The following is a 20403-nucleotide window of genomic DNA, read 5'->3' as shown; positions in this document are numbered from 1 at the left end:
GGAACAGTAGCTTTGCATCCGCATGATGCAGAATATCTGGGTTCAGGGTCAAACACTTCACTTGCCGGCTCAAATTCGGATGAACTTGAAGAGCAGAGACCAAAAGGAACCTTAACGTTTCCAGGGATTGCTTTCGTGCTAAGCAATAGGCACAGACTTTCCACGTAAAATGTTCATCTTGGCAAAAAAACGGAGTACAAATCAAATTCCTGATTGAGACCTGGAAGGAAGGCGACGTAAAGGTGCTCGGAAAAATGCTGCATTAGGTTCTGCATGCCAGTAGTCATGAAAAATATATATTTCAATGTAAGCTTGTCGTCGAAATAAACCAGTTTGATTTTTACATCGGGGTCAGTGTTAAAAAGGGACTCGAGTTCATCTAGAAATTGGGACTCCCGGCCAAAGGGGAACTGTAAATGAAGAAGCTTGGTCAGATCTGTTCTGTCCATGAATTTGTCGGGGACGTCGGTTGGCTTTTCCGCCGGCGCTTCCACGAAGGAGGCAGGTTTCCTGGTGAAACGCGAAGGGAGGTCGATTTCTGAATCGTGGCAGTGATTGAGGTCGGCTTTTGTGATGATCAGCTTGTCCATCTCTGGGCCTAAGCGCAGCTGAATGGTGGCAGGACACCGCTTCCTGGAGAATAAAGAGGAAGACCGGTTACTCAGGAGCCCTAAAAAACATCGCTTTACCACAACGGAGAATAGACAGAACAGCGGGTTGTACTGATGTCGTTTTCGACGCAGTTGGACCAGGATGACCGCTTATCACTCTCACCAATCGCAAGAACAGAAGTCCCAGGTTTAATTGGAGTGGCAGATGAGCATTCGCACTATTTAAAGGAGTTGTACAAAGTTTTTACCTTATCCACATAATAGGGGATATCTAACTGATCATTAGGTGTTCGACTGCTGGGAATCACGAATCCCGAGAATGGCGGTCCCATTCCCCCGATCTAATGGTGTGCCTTTTAGTCTCTATGGGTCTGCCAGGAATAGCCGAGGGCTGTACTCACCTGTCTCTGGCAATTAAACAGAGAATGAAAGGAGCGGAAGGGGCGCATGTCTGATCTCCAGCAGATCGGGGAATGGCACCCCTGTTCTCAGGATCGGTGAGGATACCTGCACTCTGACGACCTGTGATCAGTTGGTTATGCTGCAAACCTAGCCTCACCATTATCATCTGTTTTCTGAAGTGTTCATCAGGTTACAATTGCCTTTCAGTCATGTAATTATTTGCACCTTGCTCATCTAGGATCTTATTAAGTCTAAATTTTTTGGCACCGAAAAGTTTCTAAAATTTTTCGGTGGGGGTCGTTTGTAAAAGCACTAGCGATTGCAGTGGCGCCGAGGCCTTCTCAGAGCTATGCCTAGGCCAGGCGATGTCACATTCACTGTCCGATACAAGCACAGCCACTAAAGAATATACAGTGCTGTGATTGGTGAGCACTACTGCCAGCACCGGAGCCTTCTCTCAGACAGCTGATCAGCAGAGGTCCTGGGTGTTGGACCTCATCAATCAGATACTGACGACCTATTCAGAGGATAGATCATCAGTTAAAAAAAAAAAATCATAACTTGTTTGGATACGATTTAGCATATTTTGTGACATGGATGCATTATTATACGGGTCTGTGACCACCCTGGTAAATGTATCTATGAAAGAAGTCATTCCCCCAATGTGACCGCTGGAGGCAGAGTGGGTGCTTATTCTATAGTAAAAACAGTCCATGCTGCTGAGTGACATTTTTATAGGTCACGGAGCTGGCAACCCCCGGAGAAAATGAATTCCAATAGTCTCCAGGTGAATGTGCTTTGAGACACATCCCAAGACAGATCTGCAGTGGTGGTGTGAACAGCACCACTTAGTTCTATGGGTCGGTGCACCTAACAGAGAGGACCTGGACCCACATTCATGTGCCTGCATTGCTGAGAAAATTGATGTTTTAACATATGCAAATGAGACTCTGCTCTCTCTGCAACTGCCGTGCTCTTTGCACTTTGATTGATAGGTCCAGGTGTGATGACGTTTTCACTGCCTGGCCCTGTCAAAGTGCAGAGGATGTGGGAGTTGCAGAGAGAGCAGAGCCTCTAGGTGTAATGGTAACGCCCCCGTTGCTCCTAGAGGCTCATTGGCATATAATAAAACATCATCGTTCTCAGCAATGCGGGCACATATGAACATGGGACCAACACAGATGCCTTCAGCTGCCAAGTGCACATGTAACAGGGCAGACAGTGTCATAGGTACAAAACTGCTGACAGATGCCCTTTGTCATGCACCATACACAGAATTACCTTGTATAGCTGCTGCAGCCAAGGTTCACCATACTGTACTTCAGAGACTGCATCAGATCGCTGCTGATGTCCTCATTACTCAGGGGGATCGAATTACGTATAATAAATATAATTTTCTGCTCTTCACACCAAATATTTAAAAAGGACTGAAAATCCTCCCAACTATAAAACTCCATCTGCTCCAATTCATTCTTTTTATCTTCAGAAGCCTAGAAAGTGGAAGCACAAGATTTTCATTAGTGAGTAGTAATACACACGGAAACGCTCTAGAACATTTTTATCATGTCACGCAACAAAGAGTCGTTTGGAAAATTAAGATGAATCAAACTTTCTAATATACTTTAACTTCAAAATCTTTATCGATGTCCCAATCTGAGAGGCCACCTCGCAGACCAGGAAGCCCAACTTCCGCTGTCGATCTGAGACAAGCAGAGGGCTTCCTCGCCCTCTGTGTTGGTGACATGATGACAGACTGTCAGGCTCACTTCATCAGCTAAGCCATAAGCCAACAGTTCTGTGTCTCAGCTGATTAGTGTATCATCAGTATAGCAATGTAAAAAGGTGAACGTTTAAAAAGGAGTCTGTCAGCAGTATTTACCATGCAAAACTGCTGACAGCACTAGGCAGGATGCTACAACTATTACCCGGAGCAGAACGAAGGGGGGCGAGGTTGTACACGGCAGATCAGAGTGTAGAGAGGGAGGAAAGAACCCATGTATACAAAGAGTCAGCAGATCACAGAGGACAGTTTATAGGTGGAGGGGGAATAGATCAAAGAAACTGTGTTGTATCACAGTGTAGACAGTGAGAGGACCGGAGATTGCTGTGTAACTCACCCCCTACACACAGGCTATGTTCCCCCATGAGCTGTAAAGGAGAAGGCAATCTAGGAATGAATTACTCCATAAAAGCTAGTGAAGCCAGCAGCACCCTGGACACACACACCTCCCATCCAGCAAGTATTACTGGGAGGAACACATCGACATGAGAAAAGTCTAAAACTAAAAGCATCCTCCAGGGGTTCTAAATGGAATAAAGATTTAAAATATAAAGGGGGTTTTCTTGGACTTTAGTATTGATGACCTATCCTCCAGGTCATCACCATGATCGTGGGGGTCCAACTCCCATCACCATTTGCTGATCAGTTGTTTCAAGAGGATGGATCATGTGACCATCACTCTGACCACTGGACTAACATAGCATCTGCTGTGTCCGCTGGAAGCTGTCAATAAGACTCACACTGAAGCTCTCACCTCCTATTAAGGCCTCATGCACACAACCACTTGTATTTCGCTGTCCATGGTGCATCAGTTTTTAGAGGATCCATCGACTTCATTGGGTCAGTGGTCTGCATTTTTCGGCCAAGAATAAGATACGTTCTATCCTTTGCAGAACGGACTTATGGATGCGGAAAGCACACGGATGATTAGTGTACTCTCCGCATCCATATGTCTGTACCATAAAGACATATGGGGTCATTGATCAAACTGGTGTAAAGTAGATCTGGCTTTGTTGCCCATAGCAACCAATCAGATTCCACCTTTCATTTTTCACAGCTCCATTGAAAAATGAAAGGTGGAATCTGATTGGTTGCTATGGGCAACAAAGCCAGTTCTACTCTACACCAGTTTGATAAATGACCTCAACAGATCATGTCCTATACTTAGCTGCACAGACTCACAGAAGTCAGGGGATCAGCAAAAAAAAAAAAAAAAAAAAAGGAAAAGGAAAAAATAAATAAATAAAAAGATGCAACATTGACATCACTCGTATTTTTCTGACCTACGTTTTGCGGCCTTAAAGAGGACCTTTCACCGATTATTACCCTATGAACTAAGTATACAGACATGTAGAGCGGCGCCCGGGGATCTCCCTGCACTTACTATTATCTCCGGGCGCCGCTCCGTTCTCCAGCTATGTCCTCCGGTATCTCCGCTCACTAAGTTATAGTAGGCGGAGATTCCAGTCACTAAGTTATGGTAGGCGGAGTCTGCCCTAGCGCTGGCCAATCGTAGCGCAGAGCTCACAGCCTGGGAGGTTATTTGCTCCCAGGCTGTGAGCTCTGCAATGCGATTGGCCAGCGCTAGAGCAGAACAAGGGCAGACTCCGCCTACCATAACTTAGGGAACGGAGATACCGGAGGGCATAGCAGGAGAACGGAGCGGCGCCCGGGGAGAAAGGTCCTCTTTAAAGTAATCCTCCGGTTCAAGATAAAAAAAAATAATAAATCTAACTAACTGGGGAAGGGACAGAAGACTTAGACGGTGCCCTCCTTTTCATCTTTACACCTGCAGATCCCGGTCCCCTCTCCAGGATGACCACAACATTTCTCAGCTCTGCACCGGTAGTCCAAGACCCTGACTACTGTCTTGGACTACCGACGGGTTGTGAGATAATCAGCATCACAGATTTGGCTTACAAGCCCAATGAGCACGGTACAGCTGGACCACTAAACATAACACACAGATGAACATTTTATCCTACCTGTTGCTCTGGATTTGGGGGTGAATCAGGCACAGGCTGAGAATCCACCTCGAATAAAGCATCAGGAACGCTTTCTAATTCGTGGGTTTGGCGAAGAATGACTCGTAAGCACTGATAAAGGGATGGCAAGATGCCCATTCTTGACAACAGTGTGTAATGGAGGGAGGCAACGTAAGCATGTATTGACTTCTCTGTCCTTATCCTTATGCTGTCTTTCGTGCACCATAGCTTCCTACTTGGATGCCAGGTATCAATGTAATGTTGGTAAAATTCTCCAGGGCTTGATGCTTTCAATTCATTGAGATGGCGATTGTAGACTTTCAGAGAGCGGGCTTGAAACATGGCTTGCAAAGAGGACTTGATCTGGGTTTGTGTGTCTGCTTGTAAATGAGTGATTTTCTGTTCTAAGACCCTAACAATTAACAGCATACAGTGCTTGACGGTTGTGTTGGGCAAGAGCATGCTCAGGTCCAAAGGATGGGAGATCTCCGGGTGGAGTATAAGGGACTTGATCTGCGCTTTCATTTTCGGCATACTTTGCAAAACAGAAACAATAAGAAACCTCAATGTGTCTTGGTTATTAGTTTTCGATAAGCAGCAAGCGCACATCTTCCAGCCGGAGTCATCTTCACAGGAAACGCTGTACAAGTTCAGCCCAGGGCCGATATTACTGAAGAAGTCAATATAAAGGTTCTCGGGGTATTTTTGTGCCAGCTCTTGCATAGAGGAGGACATGATAAAAATGTTCTTTACTAAAACACTGTCTTCTACAAACACAAGTTTGATTTTGGCATTAGGATCACAAACGAAGAAGCTGTCGAGCTCCACCAGCACTTGAGTGTGATCCTTAAGAAAATTTGAAGCAATTCTTAAAAGCCGGGACAAATCGCTGCGATCCAAAAACTTTCGAGAGATGTCATTGGAGACTTGAGCAATTCCTGCAAGACTCAGAGCCCGAACTTTCTTTGGTTCCGGTTGGAAAGCCATATTTGATGATTCAGCCGGTTCCAAGTAAGAGGTCTTCTATTGTAGTTTTTGTAAATCACACAATTTATATAAGAGACAACCTAAGAGAGAGAAAACAGAAAGGGAATAAAGATCTACAAACCTACTCTGTTATTTAAAAGGGTCCTCCGGGAATTAATAAAATAAAATGACTGAAAATACTTAAATATTATTTTACGAAAAATATATTCCCAAATACCTTGCCATAGTTATAATTAGGGATGAGCGAATCGACTTCGGATGCTTCATCGGAAGTCGATTCGCATAAAACTTCATTGTAATACTGTACGGAGCGGAGGCTCCGTACAGTATTAGAATGTATTGGCTCCGATGAGCCAAAGTTATTACTTCGCGAAGTCCCACGAGACTTTCTATAATAACTTAGTGAATTATTACTGTAAAAAACCTTCATACCAAACTCAGGTTCGGTTCCAAGTGGTACCTTGGAACCGAACCAGAGTTCAGTATTACAACGAAGTTTTATGCGAATCGACTTCAGATGAAGCATCCCAGGTCGATTCGCTCATCCCTAGTTATGATGGTTAGTTTTGTGTAGGGAACAATCAGGAGAAATAAAATGGCAGCCATCCTATTAGCACACACAAAACCTGTCCTAATCACACAGCAGGACAAGTTACTTCACAGCACTGAGGTAAAGAGCTGCCTCATCCTCCTCTCTTCTGCTCTGCTTGTCAGGGATTATGATCCTGAATACAGCTGATGAGATCTTCAGCTGAATCTCTGTAGGAATGGAGTTCATGAGGAGACATGAAGTACAGAGGACGGACAGGACAGACTGTGGTAATGGAGACTGCATACAAGAGCTGCTGCTCATTACCACATCCCCACCTCCTCTCTGTACTTCATGTCTCCTTAGGATCTCTATTCCTACAGAGATTCGGATGAAGATCTTGGCAGCTGTAATTGATATCTTAATTGCTGTATTTATACACATTGGGAGACATTTATCAAGTCTTGTACGCCAGTTTTGGGCTGTAAAAATGTCGCCAGTGATGCCTGTGTGTGACATTTGGTGATCCTTGCCCCTTTTAGAAGTGGAATGAAAAGTAGGTCAGGATTTCAGATTAGAATACCTGTTAAAGAGGACCTTTCATGGTTTTGTACAAATTGAGATAAATACCTTTACTTGAGGTTTTTTTTTTTAAATATCGCTCCTGCGCCCCCCCCCCCTGCACTTTTCCCACTTAGTATGTTAATACTGCGCATCGGTACAGGAAGGAGGAGATGTCAGGGTTTCTCAATGGGCGTCTCCTTCTCCCTGGCTATGCTGTGATCCAATCACAGCAGAGAGAGCGTCACAGCCAGGGAGAAAAAATAAGCTCACCTTCTCCCTGGCTGTGACGCTCCCAGATGTGATTGGATTGCGGCACAGCCACGGAGAAGGAGATGCCCATTGAGAAAGCCTGACATCTCCTCCTCCCTGTACCGATGCTCAGTATTAGCATACCGAGCAGGAAAACTGTGGAGGGGGGGGGGGGGGGGGGGGAATTGGTACAGTTAGGGCAGTGCTTCTCAAATAGTGGGGCGCAGGCTCCGTAAAGGGGGGCTCGTTCCGGGCCGGCCTTTGGGGTGTGCGGGCCGCACAGGGCGCCATAGCAACAGGGGCGCCGGGCGGCCGACAGCTCGCAGTGTAATATGTGGCAGGGAGATGAGCTCATCTGCCGTCTGATCAGAGGCCGGCGCAGGCGCTGGACGCGATGTACGGAGCGGGGGCCGGGGGAGGGACTGGGAGGAGGAGCTGGGGGCCGGCAACAGCGGTGGGGCGGTGCGGTCACTGTACTATAGCCCCGCCCCACCGCTCCCTCCGGTATACTAATATAAAATGTATTATTGAATTAAAAGTTATTAAACATGACCCCCTCACTCCTAATAGTACCGTATATCCGAATTTCTTCTGTATAACGCCGGCAGGCAGGCCGGCGCGTCCCTCAGTGATGTCACGTGCCTGCGCCACTTGCTTTATGAATGAAGCAGGCGGCGCAGACAAGTGACGTCACTGAGGGACGCGCCGGCCGCCCGGATTATACAGAAGAAATTCGGATATACGGTACTATTAGGAGTGAGGGGGGCATGTTTAATAACTTTAAACGGCGGCGGCGGGCACACGGAATCTGTGGGTGGCACTGTTATGGGCTGGGGGGGGCACTGTGGATGGCACTGTTATGGGCTGGGGGGTCTGTGGATGGCACATATATAACAGTGCCAGCCACAGATCCCCCCATAAGTGTCCGTCATCCACAGATCCCCCCATAAGTGTCCGTCATCCACAGATCCCCCCATAAGTGTCCGTCATCCACAGATCCCCCCATAAGTGTCCGTCATCCACAGATCCCCCCATAAGTGTCCGTCATCCACAGATCCCCCCATAAGTGTCCGTCATCCACAGATCCCCCCATAAGTGTCCGTCATCCACAGATCCCCCCATAAGTGTCCGTCATCCACAGATCCCCCCATAAGTGTCCGTCATCCACAGATCCCCCCATAAGTGTCCGTCATCCACAGATCCCCCCATAAGTGTCCGTCATCCACAGATCCCCCCATAAGTGTCCGTCATCCACAGATCCCCCCATAAGTGTCCGTCATCCACAGATCCCCCCATAAGTGTGTGTCCGATCCACATTTCTTTTTTTTATTCTCTTATACGTTAATAAGGATACAGTGTTATGCAGAGGTGTACTTATAACAATTTTATAGACAAATGATACTATTTACAGTCACGCGGGGGGCGCAAAATGTTTTCTTCTTCCTAGGGGGGGCATGACAGAAAATAATTGAGAAGCACTGAGTTAGGGGCACAGGAGCGATATTTAAAAAACAAATCAGGCAGGATGGCAGCATAAGTAAGTAAAGGTATTTATCTAAATTAATACAAAACCAGGAAAGGTCTTCTTTAATCCTCATGTATGACGTGCGTCTCATCTCCACGCCAGCCAACCCCCTGGTCTACATTCACAGACACAGGCATACAATAAGTTGCATTTGCACCAAATATATTACTGTACACCATTTCAGAAAATTGGCGCAACCTCACAAAGGAAAGACTTAAAACTGACACCAAAACCACCGCAAGAGATAAATTCCCTGCGGTATTCTTACTTTACGTCTTCTGCTATTAAAATAAATACCAGCGCTTTCATCTCTACGCACCCAGGATAAATGTGCGAGACTCCAACGCGTCACTTGTCATCACTCACATCTTCACCCGGTAGGGAGCGTTCCATTAGCGGACAGCACAAAGCCTGAAAAATAAAGGAACAGATGTAGCATGAGGTCCTCGGAAATTCTAGGAGCGCGATTTTTATTTTTATGCATAAACTTAACAGTTAGGGTACTTTCACACTTGCGGCAGAGAGATCCGGCAAGCAGTTCCGTCGCCGGAACTGCCTGCCGGATCAGGCAAAATGTATGCCAACTGATGGCATTAGTAAGAGTGATCAGGATCCTGATCAGTCTTAAAAATGCCTGATCAGTCGAAAAAATGCATTGAAATGCCGGATCCGTCTTTCCGGTGTCATCCGGCAAAAACGGATCCGGCATTTATTTTTTTACCTTTTTTTCAGTCTGCGCATGCGCATACCGGAAGGGCGGATCCGGCACTAATACATTCCTATGGGAAAAAATGCCGGATCCGGCATTCAGGCAAGTCTTCAGTTTTTTTAGCCGGAGATAAAACCGTAGCATGCTACGGTTTTCTCTTTTGCCTGATCAGTCAAAACGACTGAACTGAAGACATCCTGATGCAAACTGAACGGACTACTCTCCATTCAGAATGCATGGGGACATACCTGATCAGTTATTTTCCGGTATAGAGCCCCTGTGACGGAATTCTATGCCGGAAAAGAACAACGCAAGTGTGAAAGTAGCCTTACTAAATCATGTCAATTTTTTGGAGTATTTTTCAGCAAGTTATTCACTAGGTGTGGATGCCCCCTAATATACGGCCATGGAAACCTCATCGGAGTCCCCCTGGACACAGAGCTCATACTGTAAGGACCGCTAACTGTGAGGCTACTCCAACAGGGCTTCAGAAGCGGAACCAATGAGTCCGCACTATAATGGCACTGGCCAAATGCACTCTGAATCACAGATGCGGACCCGTTTACGTGAAGTGGAGGCACAGATCAGACGCTATGGAGTGCTTCCACACTGCAAAAATATGGCACTTGTATTATTTTGCAGTGTGGACAGAATATTGCGGATCACAGACCCATTCAAGTGAACGGGGTCCACATCTGAAAATGGCGGCCATGCGGCTGGTGCCCGTTCACCGTGGATCCACAGGACGGACACGTTTGCGTGCATGGGTCCTTACAATGAGGTTTGGAATCTTTCATTTTGCTTCAGAATTATCACTACCTGCAGATCTACTTTTCCTATTAAATTTGACAGTATCCAGGAAAGCGGCTCCGGCCCAAATGTGAGAAGAGTCTTCAGGAGAAGTGGGACGAGGAGGGGGAAGCTGCAAATGACAGCCAGGAGAAAAATCTGTCTTATTGGGGTCTCTCTCCCCGTGACCCTGGGGGTGATAGACAAGTTTTATTCCATGTTATCACCTCTCTTACCAATAAGAGGATATGAGCTTTTTTTTTTAAGGGGGGGGGGGGGGGCGGAAGGCTGAGCAGTCACACATCTAATCACCCTTGTTCCTTATCGGGCCACTTAAAGGGGTTGTCTGAGATGTTCATACTTATGACCTGTCCTCTGGATAGGACAACCTGCAGAAATTACAATTCCCTGTAGGAGTGCCACAGGCTGCCCACTCCAGGATAGGTCATCAGTAACTAATTGGTGGGGGTCTAACTCCCTGAACCCCCGCGATCAGCCGTTTGAAGAGGTTGTGGTGCCTCACTGAGTGCTGTGGCATCTTCCTAGGCAAGCGACGTCGCGTTTATCGGCCTTGGAGCACCTACTCCGTACCATTCAAGTAAATGGGGCTGCAATAACGAGCACAACCACTATCCAACGGATGGCGCTGTGCTTGGTGAGCTGCGAGGAGACATGCCACTCACTGGAACACTGCAGCCGCTTCAAACAGCTGCGAGGAGGGGGTGTCGGGAGGCGGACTCCCGCTGATCAGTTATGGATGACCTATGCTGAGAAGATCAATATGTAACTCCTGGAAAACCCTGTTTTAGAGGAGTTGTGTCACTTCAGCAAATAACTTCCTCTACATGATAAATGCTAACACAAGGCACTTACTAATGTATTGTGACTGTCCATATTGCTTTCTTTGCTGGCTGGGCTCATTTTTCCATCTTATTATACACAGCTCGTTTCCACGGTTACGACCACCGTGCAATCCAGCAGTGGTGGTCGTGCTTGCACACTATAGGACAAGGTGCCAATCTCTCTAGTGGCCGGGACCGTGTGAGAGCACATAGCCCTGTGCTTTTTCCTGTAGTGTGCAAGCACGACCACCGCTGCTGGATTGCAGGGTGGTCGTAACCATAGGAACGAGCAGTGTATAACGTGATGGAAAAATAAATCCAGCCAGCAAAGGAGGCAATATGGACAATCACAATACATTAGTAAGTGGCTTGTATTAACTTTCTCTACATGATAAAGGATATATGCTGAAGTGAGAGGATCCCTTTAAATGCACACTGTAATACAGCTCAGAGTCTCTGGTGATGCTGCACATACAGATATCAGTGTCAGGTGTGAACACTGCACATGATGCATTTTATTTTGAGGAGATATCGTGTCACTGAGGCTCGACTTGGGCACAAACGTTTAATTTATGAAAATTGTCTATAAAACTGCCGGGCACAAAGCGTCACAACATAACACGTTAGCTTTACTGGAGAGATTGTTACGGGGATAACGAGTACAGGGAAACTTCTGCAATGACCGTCCATTAGAGGGGGGGGGTTCCTCTTTAGAGGGAGAAGTTACACTTTATATTTTAAGACAGTTGTTTAAATAGGTTTTCCAGGATTTACATACCAATGACCTATCCTCAGGCCCCCGACGATCAGCTGCATGAAACCAAACTCAGAATCTCCAGCTGTTGTGAAACTACAACTCCCAGCATGTATACTTCGGCTACTCTTTTCAGAACTCATAGAAAAGACTGGCGTATGCTGGGAATTGTAGTTTCACAACAGGTGGAGTGGCGGACCCCTGGCCTAGACACAGTTCAGTCATATTCTAGTGCAGGGGTGGGCAACCCTCGGCACTCCAGCTGCTGTGAAACACAACTCCCAGCATGCACACTTACTTGGCTGTTCTTGTAACTCCCATAGAAGTGAAAGGAGCATACTGGGAGTTGTAGTTTTAGAACAGCTGGAGTGCCGGAAGTTACTGATCATTGTTCTAGTGAATGGGGCTGAGCTACCATACCAAGCACGGCCACTATACAATAGACGGCGCTGTGCTTGGTGAGCAGGGAGAAGCCTGCGGCACTTATCGAAGCTGATTGCTTGGGGGAGTGGGGGGCAGAGTTGCATGTCCAATCACAGGGACTCCAACCAATCCTGACAATCTGGGTCCCGTTCCCCCCATATGACAGAAGCGGCAGGTCAAGCAGGCCATTCATTCTCTATGGAGCTGTCAAGAGTTTGCAGAGTGCTGTACTCCACCTCCAGCCATCCCATAAATTAAAGAATGAACGCGCTCAACCAGCTGCTCCATTCAGCCGGGCCAATGGGACTGCTTAGTTTGCTATACCCCTTTAACACACCATAATATGCTGCTGCCTCTTGAAGTTAACCCCCTTCATTCACTATGGGCTCGTCAGAGTTTGGTGAGCGCGCTCCTCTGCCATCTCTGGCTGTCCCATACAGAATGAATGGAGGGGCGGCGTGCACCCTGATCTGATAATTATCCTCTACACCAGGCATCCTCAACCTGTGGCCCTCCAGCTGTTGTAAAACTACAACTCCCACAATGCCCTGCTGTAGGCTGATAGCTGTAGGCTGTTTGGGCATGCTGGGAGTTGTAGTTCTGCAACAGCTGGAGGGACGCAGTTTGAGGATGCCTGCTCTAGACCTTGGATGGGGAGGGAATGACTTTTAAACTAGCCACAACCCCTTCAAGGGGCCGTGGGATGTTGCCCCCTTAAGTTAACCCCTTCCTGACCTATACATGCATACATATGGCACTGGTGCAGGCATCAGCGATAATGGGGTACAGCCTCCCTTACTGGAGATTTATGAAAACTGGTGCAAAGGTAAAAAGGAGGTGCAGTAACCATAGAAACCAGATGGCACCTCATCTTCCAACATATTTTTTTTTTTTTAAACGAAAGCCGCCTTCTGATTGGTTGCTAGGCGCATCTCCGCCACTTTCCATTGGCACCAGTTGGGATGAAGGTCCGCACAGCCCTGAAAGTCGCTGGTACCGCCCCAGGCACAGCCCTAATGGGCCCGGACCCCCAGAGTGGCCCCCGCCCCGGGCCACAAGTAGACAGCTGGTCCCCAGCCTCCCGCTCCAGAAGGCGCCACCGCAGGGAGAGCCCGGTGGCCTCTTTGCACACACAGCGGCAGTCAGGCAGCGTTTCCTCTGCGCTGCGCGCTCGCTGCCGCCAAGCACGCTAGCTTTAGGAGTTTCTTACGAAGGAAAGAAAGACACGAGGTCACTCACGGCAGTCGCTTCCCGGTGCACTTGTAACTTCCCTATATTCATGAGCGACTTCCGGTAAATGACGTAGAAAAAAAAAAGTCTTTCCTATAACAACCGATACAAAGGAGGATCCTCTAGCGGAAAAAAAAGCGCCGGCCAATCAGCGGCCGGCTGCGCTCCACGTCATGGCGAACGGGACGGAGTTTGCAGTTTATAGGGGTTTATGGTGTATGCAAAATAGGAGCGCAGAAGCGTCTTCATCTGTGGGAGAGGAGGGCCGTGGCGGCGGCCATGTTGATGGCGCTCAAATGGCAGGGTCTAGGCGCTAAGAAGCAAAGTGTATCTGTCTCTCCTCTGAGGGAGTGTCCTACTGTCCTACAGACTGCAACTGAGCCAGCAATAGGGCGCAGAAAGTCCTGGCCGCAGCTTTTAGCGCTGCCTTTTGGGGTATGTTCACACATGCCCCTGGGTTTGCATGCGGCAAATCTGCAGTTTTACAGTACTAGCAAAGTGGAGGATTTTTTTTTTTAAAGAAATCTTATATCCACAGGCTTTTGAAAACAAATTTGTAAACTCACCTGCAGTGTGCATTTTAAAGGGGTTGTGCCAAGTTTCTAAATTTACTTGCTGATCGATGGGGGTTTGACCACTGGGACCCCCACCGGTCCCACCGAATTGTTGGGAGTCCCAGCGGTAGGACCACCATCGATCAGATGGTTAGGGTAGGGGATAACATAATCTTGACACAACCCCTTTAAATCCGTAACATGTCAATATATACACTACTCACAGAAAGTTAGGGATATTTAGCTTTTGGGTGAAATTTATGGAAAATGTAAAAATTTCCCCCTCCAGTGATATTATATCATGAAAGTCGGGCATTTAAGTAGAAGCAGCAATGGTGATGTCCTCATCTCAAACAATTTATTGAAACAAGAGCCCACACCAGTGCTGGGTACACCCCCACATATATGTCTGTGTCTCAATAACTTGTCGTGTGGCCTTGAGCATCAATTCCAGCTTGACCACGACGTCTCCTGCTGTTCACAAGTCGACTCATTGTCTGCTGAGGCATGGCATCCCACTCTTCTTGAAGGGCGGCCCTCAGATCATTGAGGTTCTGGGGTATAGAGTTACGAGCCTCTACACGGTGACTCAGCTGATCCCATAGGTTTTCAATGGGATTTAGGTCTGAAGAAAGTGCACGCCACTCCATTTGAGGTTCCCCAATCTCCAGCAGCCGTTCCCTAATGATGTGACCTCGATGAGCTGGCGCATTGTCCTCCATGATGATGGAATTAGGCCTGTGTTGTTCATGCCGAGGCACAATGACTGGATTAATGATGTTCTTCAAGTAGTATGGGCTTGTCACTGTACCAGTCACAAAGTGTAGGGCAGTTCTGTATTGACTAGACACACCTGCCCACCCTGTAACACCACCACCACCAAAGGCTCGTCTGGTGATAACAGTGGATGATTCATAGCGCTTTCCTTTACGTCTCCAACATTGTTGGCGGCCATTATTTCTGCTCATCGTGAATCAACTTTCATCAGTAAACAGCACTGAGGCCCAATGGTCCCTTGTCCAACGAACATGCTTCCTGGCCCATGCAAGATGATGACGCCTGTGCCCGGTGGTGTGGTCAGGTACCCTTGCAGGTCGTCTGAAGAGCAGACCATGCTGATGTAAATGATTTTGAATGGTCTGACGTGACACTTCGGTGCCTCTCACCTCCCTTCAATGGGCCTAGAGTTGTGTGGCATTCATCATCCGGTTCTGTAGGGCATCACAAAGAAGCGGCAATCAGTGTGGGATGTGGCAAAAGGACATCCACTTTCTGTGACTCTTCCAGTCTCTCTGTTACAAACTGCTGATGACACTCTAAGCTCAGTGGCCACTTCCGTCTGAGAACATCCTGCTTGAAGCCTTGCAAAGGCGAGGTAATGTTCATCAATTGTTAGATGTCGTCTTGGTCTCATGATGTCAAAATGTGAACAGCATGATGAGGAGGACTGTTTAAATACCAATTCTAATTGAACCAGGAAATGTATTGGGCGATTCATGGATCAAACACCTGTTGTGAATTTTGTAGTTAAGCTCCTTGTTAGAGAACAGCAAGTTGTGCAAAAAGTACTGAAACATTGAACAGTTAGATATGTGCATTCAGAAGTTTAGAGAAGGTCACATTAAGTTCACCTGTAAAGGTTAGAGTGCATTTTAGGTTCATCCTGAAATTTCACCCACAAGCCAAATATCCCTAACTTTTTGTCAGTAGTGTATATATATGTATAAAAGCCACCATGGATTTCACAATGCTTTGCAATGTCCAGGGTTTGGTCACACTCAGCGAGTCTGCTGTGGGTTTGCACAGTGAAAAATGCAGGTTGTGGCCGGATCTCTGTCCCCATTATAGTTAATGGGGCCGGACAGCATCCCTGTAGCTTCTGGCAATGCTGGATACAGAGAGATGCCGGCACAGCCTGCTGGATCTGAGAAACCCTAGTGTGAAACTAGCCTAACTTGTGTGTTAACCCAAACTTGGGATACCCGCTGGTCACCTAACTGTCTCCAAATCTCATTTCAGTACATTGTCAGCCAATTTAAAGGGGTTGTCTCATCTTAGAAATTGAGGGTATATCACTAGGATATGCCACCAATGTCAGTTAGGTGCGGGTCCCAACCCTGGTACTTGCACCTATCTCCAGAACAGGACCCCTGAAGTGAGCGGAGAGCAGCCACGCATGCGGCCTTCATTCATTTCTATGGGACTGCTGAAAATATCGGCGCGCCGGCTCAGCTATCTCTGGCTGTCCCACAGAAGTGAATGGAGCGGTGGCCGCACTTGCGTGGTGCTCTCTCCATTCTTTTCTATTGGACTTTCAAAAATAGACAAGCATGCTCGTTCTGTTATTTTCGGAACTCCCATAGAAATGAATAGAGAGCGCCCTGCGCACGCGCAGTGTTCTCGCTTTCACTTTCAGGGGCCTGTTCTGGAGGGACTCTTACCTATCTGACTTTGCTATCAAAGGGAAAGACCGGCTCTCGCTGAAGTAGATGCAATTCTTCTTTCTTTTTTCTTGCCACATGGTTTCACGCCTTGCCCTGTGAATGTGCGGAGGTCTGTCAGACTGGCTGCACATGTCTGACTTCTCTGTTTGTTTTGTTTTGGGTTTCAGCTGTATCCACCTTCCCTCAGGTGTACTGGGTTTGATTGTTAGTGAGGCTATTTATCCCTCCTTCCCCCAGTGGCCTGTGCGGGTTATAGTTCTTTCCTGTGAGCTCTGGATGTGTGGTGGATCGTCTGCTCCAGCTCTGCTCAAGATAAGTCCTCTCTGTTATTTCCCATTGTGTCTTTTATCTAGGCCTCTAGGGAGACGCTTGCTTCCTCCGGGTTTGAAGAAGCAGGTTGCCTCTTCCCTTTTCCCTACAGCCTACGGTTTGCCCAGGGTGTATAGGTTTAGGCACGAGGGCATGTGCATATCCACCCGAAAGGGTATGCACATGGGCACAGCAGTTTAGGGAAAACTTTTAGGGATCGCTAGGAGGTGACTCTTTTCTCCCTACTTTTTGGGCCTAGTCATTTGTTCTGTTTGTTTTCCTGTGTTTGGGTATTTCCCCGCTTACCTAACTATCGTGACACAGGGAGGAACCAAGTAAGTGACGCGTTTCGACTCTGTAGTCGAGTCTTTGTCAAACAAATAGGTGTACAACAAACAAGATTTAAATAGCCCGCTGGATCTGGTGTCATAGAATATGACGTCAGGTAGTCAAGGCAACATGTAAACAAAAGGAAACAACGATGCAGGCTGACAATCCAAATAGGAATACACAGGGTTACATACTGAGAATACCAATGTTAAGCAAATTAGTACACTTGTTTGCTATTATGCCAACAAAAGACACAACATCTGGTTAGTTGTTAGAGGGATAATACACAATGATAAAACTTGAAGGAACAGTTTCAATATTCATCATGTTTTCTGTAAAAAAGTAAAGAGAAAAATATCTGTTTAGTGAAAGACGCTCACCGTATAAATAGTAAATAATAAACTATAAATCCATATAAGGATTCATGAAATATTCCTGAAGTATGGGAAAATTACCTCACAAAAAGCAATTAAGCTCATATTCGCGATTCAGGCCCTTTGGATCCAAGGTCTGCAACCTATGGATCCAGAAGGCCTCGTGTTTTTTATTTTAATATCTGAATCCTATCGCCACCCCTCCGTGGTGGCAATACTTGTTCTATAATTTGAAAACGTAGTTGGGAAACATTATGGCGACATTGCTCGAAATGAAAAGGAATTGGTAATAATGGGTTCTTTTTCCGTATAGTTGACTTGTGTTTACAGAACCTGTCTTTCATCCGAGTTGATGTCTCACCAACATATAATAGCCCATACGGGCATTTCAGTATGTAGATGACAAAATTGTTACACGTGAAAAAACCTTTGATGGGAAATTTTGCCCCTGTATGTGGATGAGTGAGGTATTCTCCCCTAATATGTGCCCTTCCTAGGTGTGGATATTGTCATTTGTCGTGATAAGCTTCTACAACTCCCTATATCAGCTCTAATTATGGAGTCTCTATAATATTTTTGGGCCTTCTATAACATACCATAGGTAGATTCTGAAATTCCTCTATTGTTAGATATGCCTTCCTTATAATATCCCAATGCTTGTTAATTCAGGGGTGGTACTTCACTATAAAAGGTATTCGTGTCTTGTTTGTTTGATGTTGTACTAATTCAGACACTACATTAGTCAATTTGTCAAGTTCATGTTTTACCAGGGATTCCGGGTATCCCCTTGCTAGGAATTTTTTTTGTCATGTCCTCAATTCTGGTCTCCATAAATAACAGTGGGATCTGAAACTATTCTGTCCACACGCCGAAATTGTGAGTATGGTAAAGATTTTTTAACCGCAGATGGATGATTACTCGTAAAATGCAGAAGACTATTTCTGTCGGTTTCCTTGACGTATAGATCAGTCTGTACCAAACCTCCTTCATTATGAATGATCCAGGTGTCAAGAAAATGTATCCTCTCACTAGCCCAATGTATGGTAAATTGGAGTTCTTCCCATATGGAATTCAAATAAATGGAGAAATCAAGTAAGGATTGAATGCCGCCTCGCCATACGCAAAAAATGTAGTCGATAAAACGACTCCATAAAATGCAGTGTTTCTTATAGAATTCATTACCATAGATATATGCGTGTTCAAACCAGGCCATATAACAATTTGCGTATGGCGGTGCGGCATTCGAACCCATCGCGGTTGCTTGAGGGGTTAAAAAATAAAAACAATTAACTCACCTCATCCACTTGATCGCGCAGCCGGCATCGTCTTCTTCCTTCTTCTTTGAGGACCTTCCAAAGGACCTTTGATGACGTAAGATCCTTCTATCTTCATTCAGCAGGACCTGCGATTACGTCATCAAAGGTCCTTTTGCAGGTTCTCAAAGAAGAAGAAAGAAGACGATGCCAGTCGCGCGATCAAGTGGATGAGGTGAGTTAATTGTTTTTATTTTTTAACCCCTCAAGCATTTTACTAAGCATTCTGTATTAAGAATGCTATTATTTTCCCTTATAACCATGTTATAAGGGAATATAATAACATCTACACAACACCGAACCCAAACCCGAACTTCAGTGAAGAAGTTCGGGTCTGGGTACCACATTCAGTTTTTTATCACGTGCTTGCAAACGCATTGCACCCGGGACGCCTCCATAGCAAATCCGGGACCCCTGTCTGAAAGAGGCCTTAGACATCAGTGTTTTTGAGATCCGGCATGGGATCTCAAAACCACAGCAAAACGCTTCTGTTCTAATAATACAACCGGCTGCATCCGTTCTGAACAGATCCGGTTGTATTATATCGAAAATGAAGAAACCAGATCTGGCACTAAAACCATTGTAAGTCAATGGGCGGCGGTTCCATTTTTTCTGTGTCTGAAAAAATTGGCACCATTGACTTACATGGTTTTTGGTGCCAGATCTGGCTGGTTCAGTTTCCCATGCCATGCACAAAAACACTGCTTGCACAATGAATGGGGACAAAACTGAAGCGTTGTGCTGTGGTTTTGAGAGCCTGTGCCGGATCTCAAAACCGGACAGCACAACGCAGATGTGATAGTAGCCTTAGGGCTTGTCAGTGTTTGCAAAGTCTCTGACAGCAGGCCATCTTTACTCATCACCCAGAGGCTATCCTTGCCCTCCTTCGATTTTGGTGATCGCTGCATTTATGCCCCTTTCAGATGAGCGAGTGACACGCTATGGACTGACAGCATTATGTCAGTACTACAAGAGAATTTAGACTAGAACCTTCAGAATCACAGGTGCATATCCATGAAGCAAACATAATTACAAAAAACAAAATGGCTGCACACCATTATACATATAAACAATAGAGCTAAGAAATAGGGGTCATTCTAAATAAAAGTGGTACAATACCGACTATAAATGAGTTAATGGAAGCTCTTAGTCCACATATTTGCTCAAACAGTATATTTAGTGTTAGGGACCCATCTGCGGAAGCCACCTTGACGCCTGGTAGATGGGCCCGACACATGTTTGAGCAAATACAGGGCTTTTTTTCTGGCGGAACGCACCGGAACGGCGGAACGCCACCTTTTGACATCGCAGCCTGCCATGCTCCAGCATCGCAGGCTGGATGTATCAGCGAGGAGGAGCTGGGGGCCGATGCGTTCACTGTGCTCCGGCCCCGCCGCTCCAGTACCAAAACTATATTTTAGGCACATAAAGTTTCTGATCCCCGCTGTCCCAGAAACTGCAAAAAACGCAGAAATTCAATTCAGACCTGCGGTTTGTTGCGATCACCGACATGGGGGGGTCACGGGGCCCCCCGCGCATTTAGCCGAGGTGACTGCTCAATGATTTGAGCAGGCACCTTGTTCCGATCACCGCCGGCCGGGGGCGGCAGTGATCGGAACAACACATGACGTACCAGTACGTCATGTGTCCTTAAGGACTCTGGAAACATGCCGTACCGGTACGTCATGTGTCCTTAAGGG

At 46.5% G+C, this 20403-nt stretch overlaps 1 protein-coding gene across 3 annotated transcripts; it reads right to left on the bottom strand.

Moving 5' to 3' along the window:
* Nucleotides 1-135: 135 nt before the first annotated feature.
* Nucleotides 136-13466, bottom strand: LOC120995259 (uncharacterized protein ZSWIM9-like). Of its 3 annotated transcripts, none has more exons than XM_040424354.1 (5): nucleotides 13389-13466; nucleotides 8952-9043; nucleotides 4779-5845; nucleotides 2295-2503; nucleotides 136-633 (listed from the first exon to the last, which is right to left on the bottom strand). In XM_040424354.1, the coding sequence occupies exons 3-5, from the start codon at nucleotides 5763-5765 to the stop codon at nucleotides 174-176; spliced, it is 1656 nt and encodes a 551-aa protein (XP_040280288.1). In that variant the 5' UTR covers nucleotides 5766-5845; nucleotides 8952-9043; nucleotides 13389-13466; the 3' UTR covers nucleotides 136-173. The 3 variants fall into 3 exon arrangements, with proteins under 3 accessions (XP_040280288.1, XP_040280296.1, XP_040280302.1); XM_040424362.1 differs by having other exon boundaries at nucleotides 13360-13424; XM_040424368.1 differs by lacking the exon at nucleotides 13389-13466 and adding an exon at nucleotides 9719-9796.
* Between the last annotated feature and the right edge of the window lie 6937 nt (nucleotides 13467-20403).

This window comes from Bufo bufo, chromosome 1 (assembly GCF_905171765.1).
Source record: "Bufo bufo chromosome 1, aBufBuf1.1, whole genome shotgun sequence".
Taxonomy (NCBI): Eukaryota; Metazoa; Chordata; class Amphibia; order Anura; family Bufonidae; genus Bufo; species Bufo bufo.
This window is presented reverse-complemented; position numbering and strand designations above follow the sequence as displayed.

Excerpts from the sequence above, each read along its gene's own strand:
- LOC120995259 (XM_040424354.1), bottom strand. The coding sequence starts at position 5,765 with ATGGCTTTCCAACCGGAACCAAAGAAAGTTCGGGCTCTGAGTCTTGCA. Across the intron at positions 2,504-4,778 it reads CCCCAAATCCAGAGCAACAG|GCTTCTGAAGATAAAAAGAA; the intron begins GTAGGATAAAAT and ends TCCACTTTCTAG. Across the intron at positions 634-2,294 it reads GGCTGCAGCAGCTATACAAG|GAAGCGGTGTCCTGCCACCA; the intron begins GTAATTCTGTGT and ends TTTATTCTCCAG.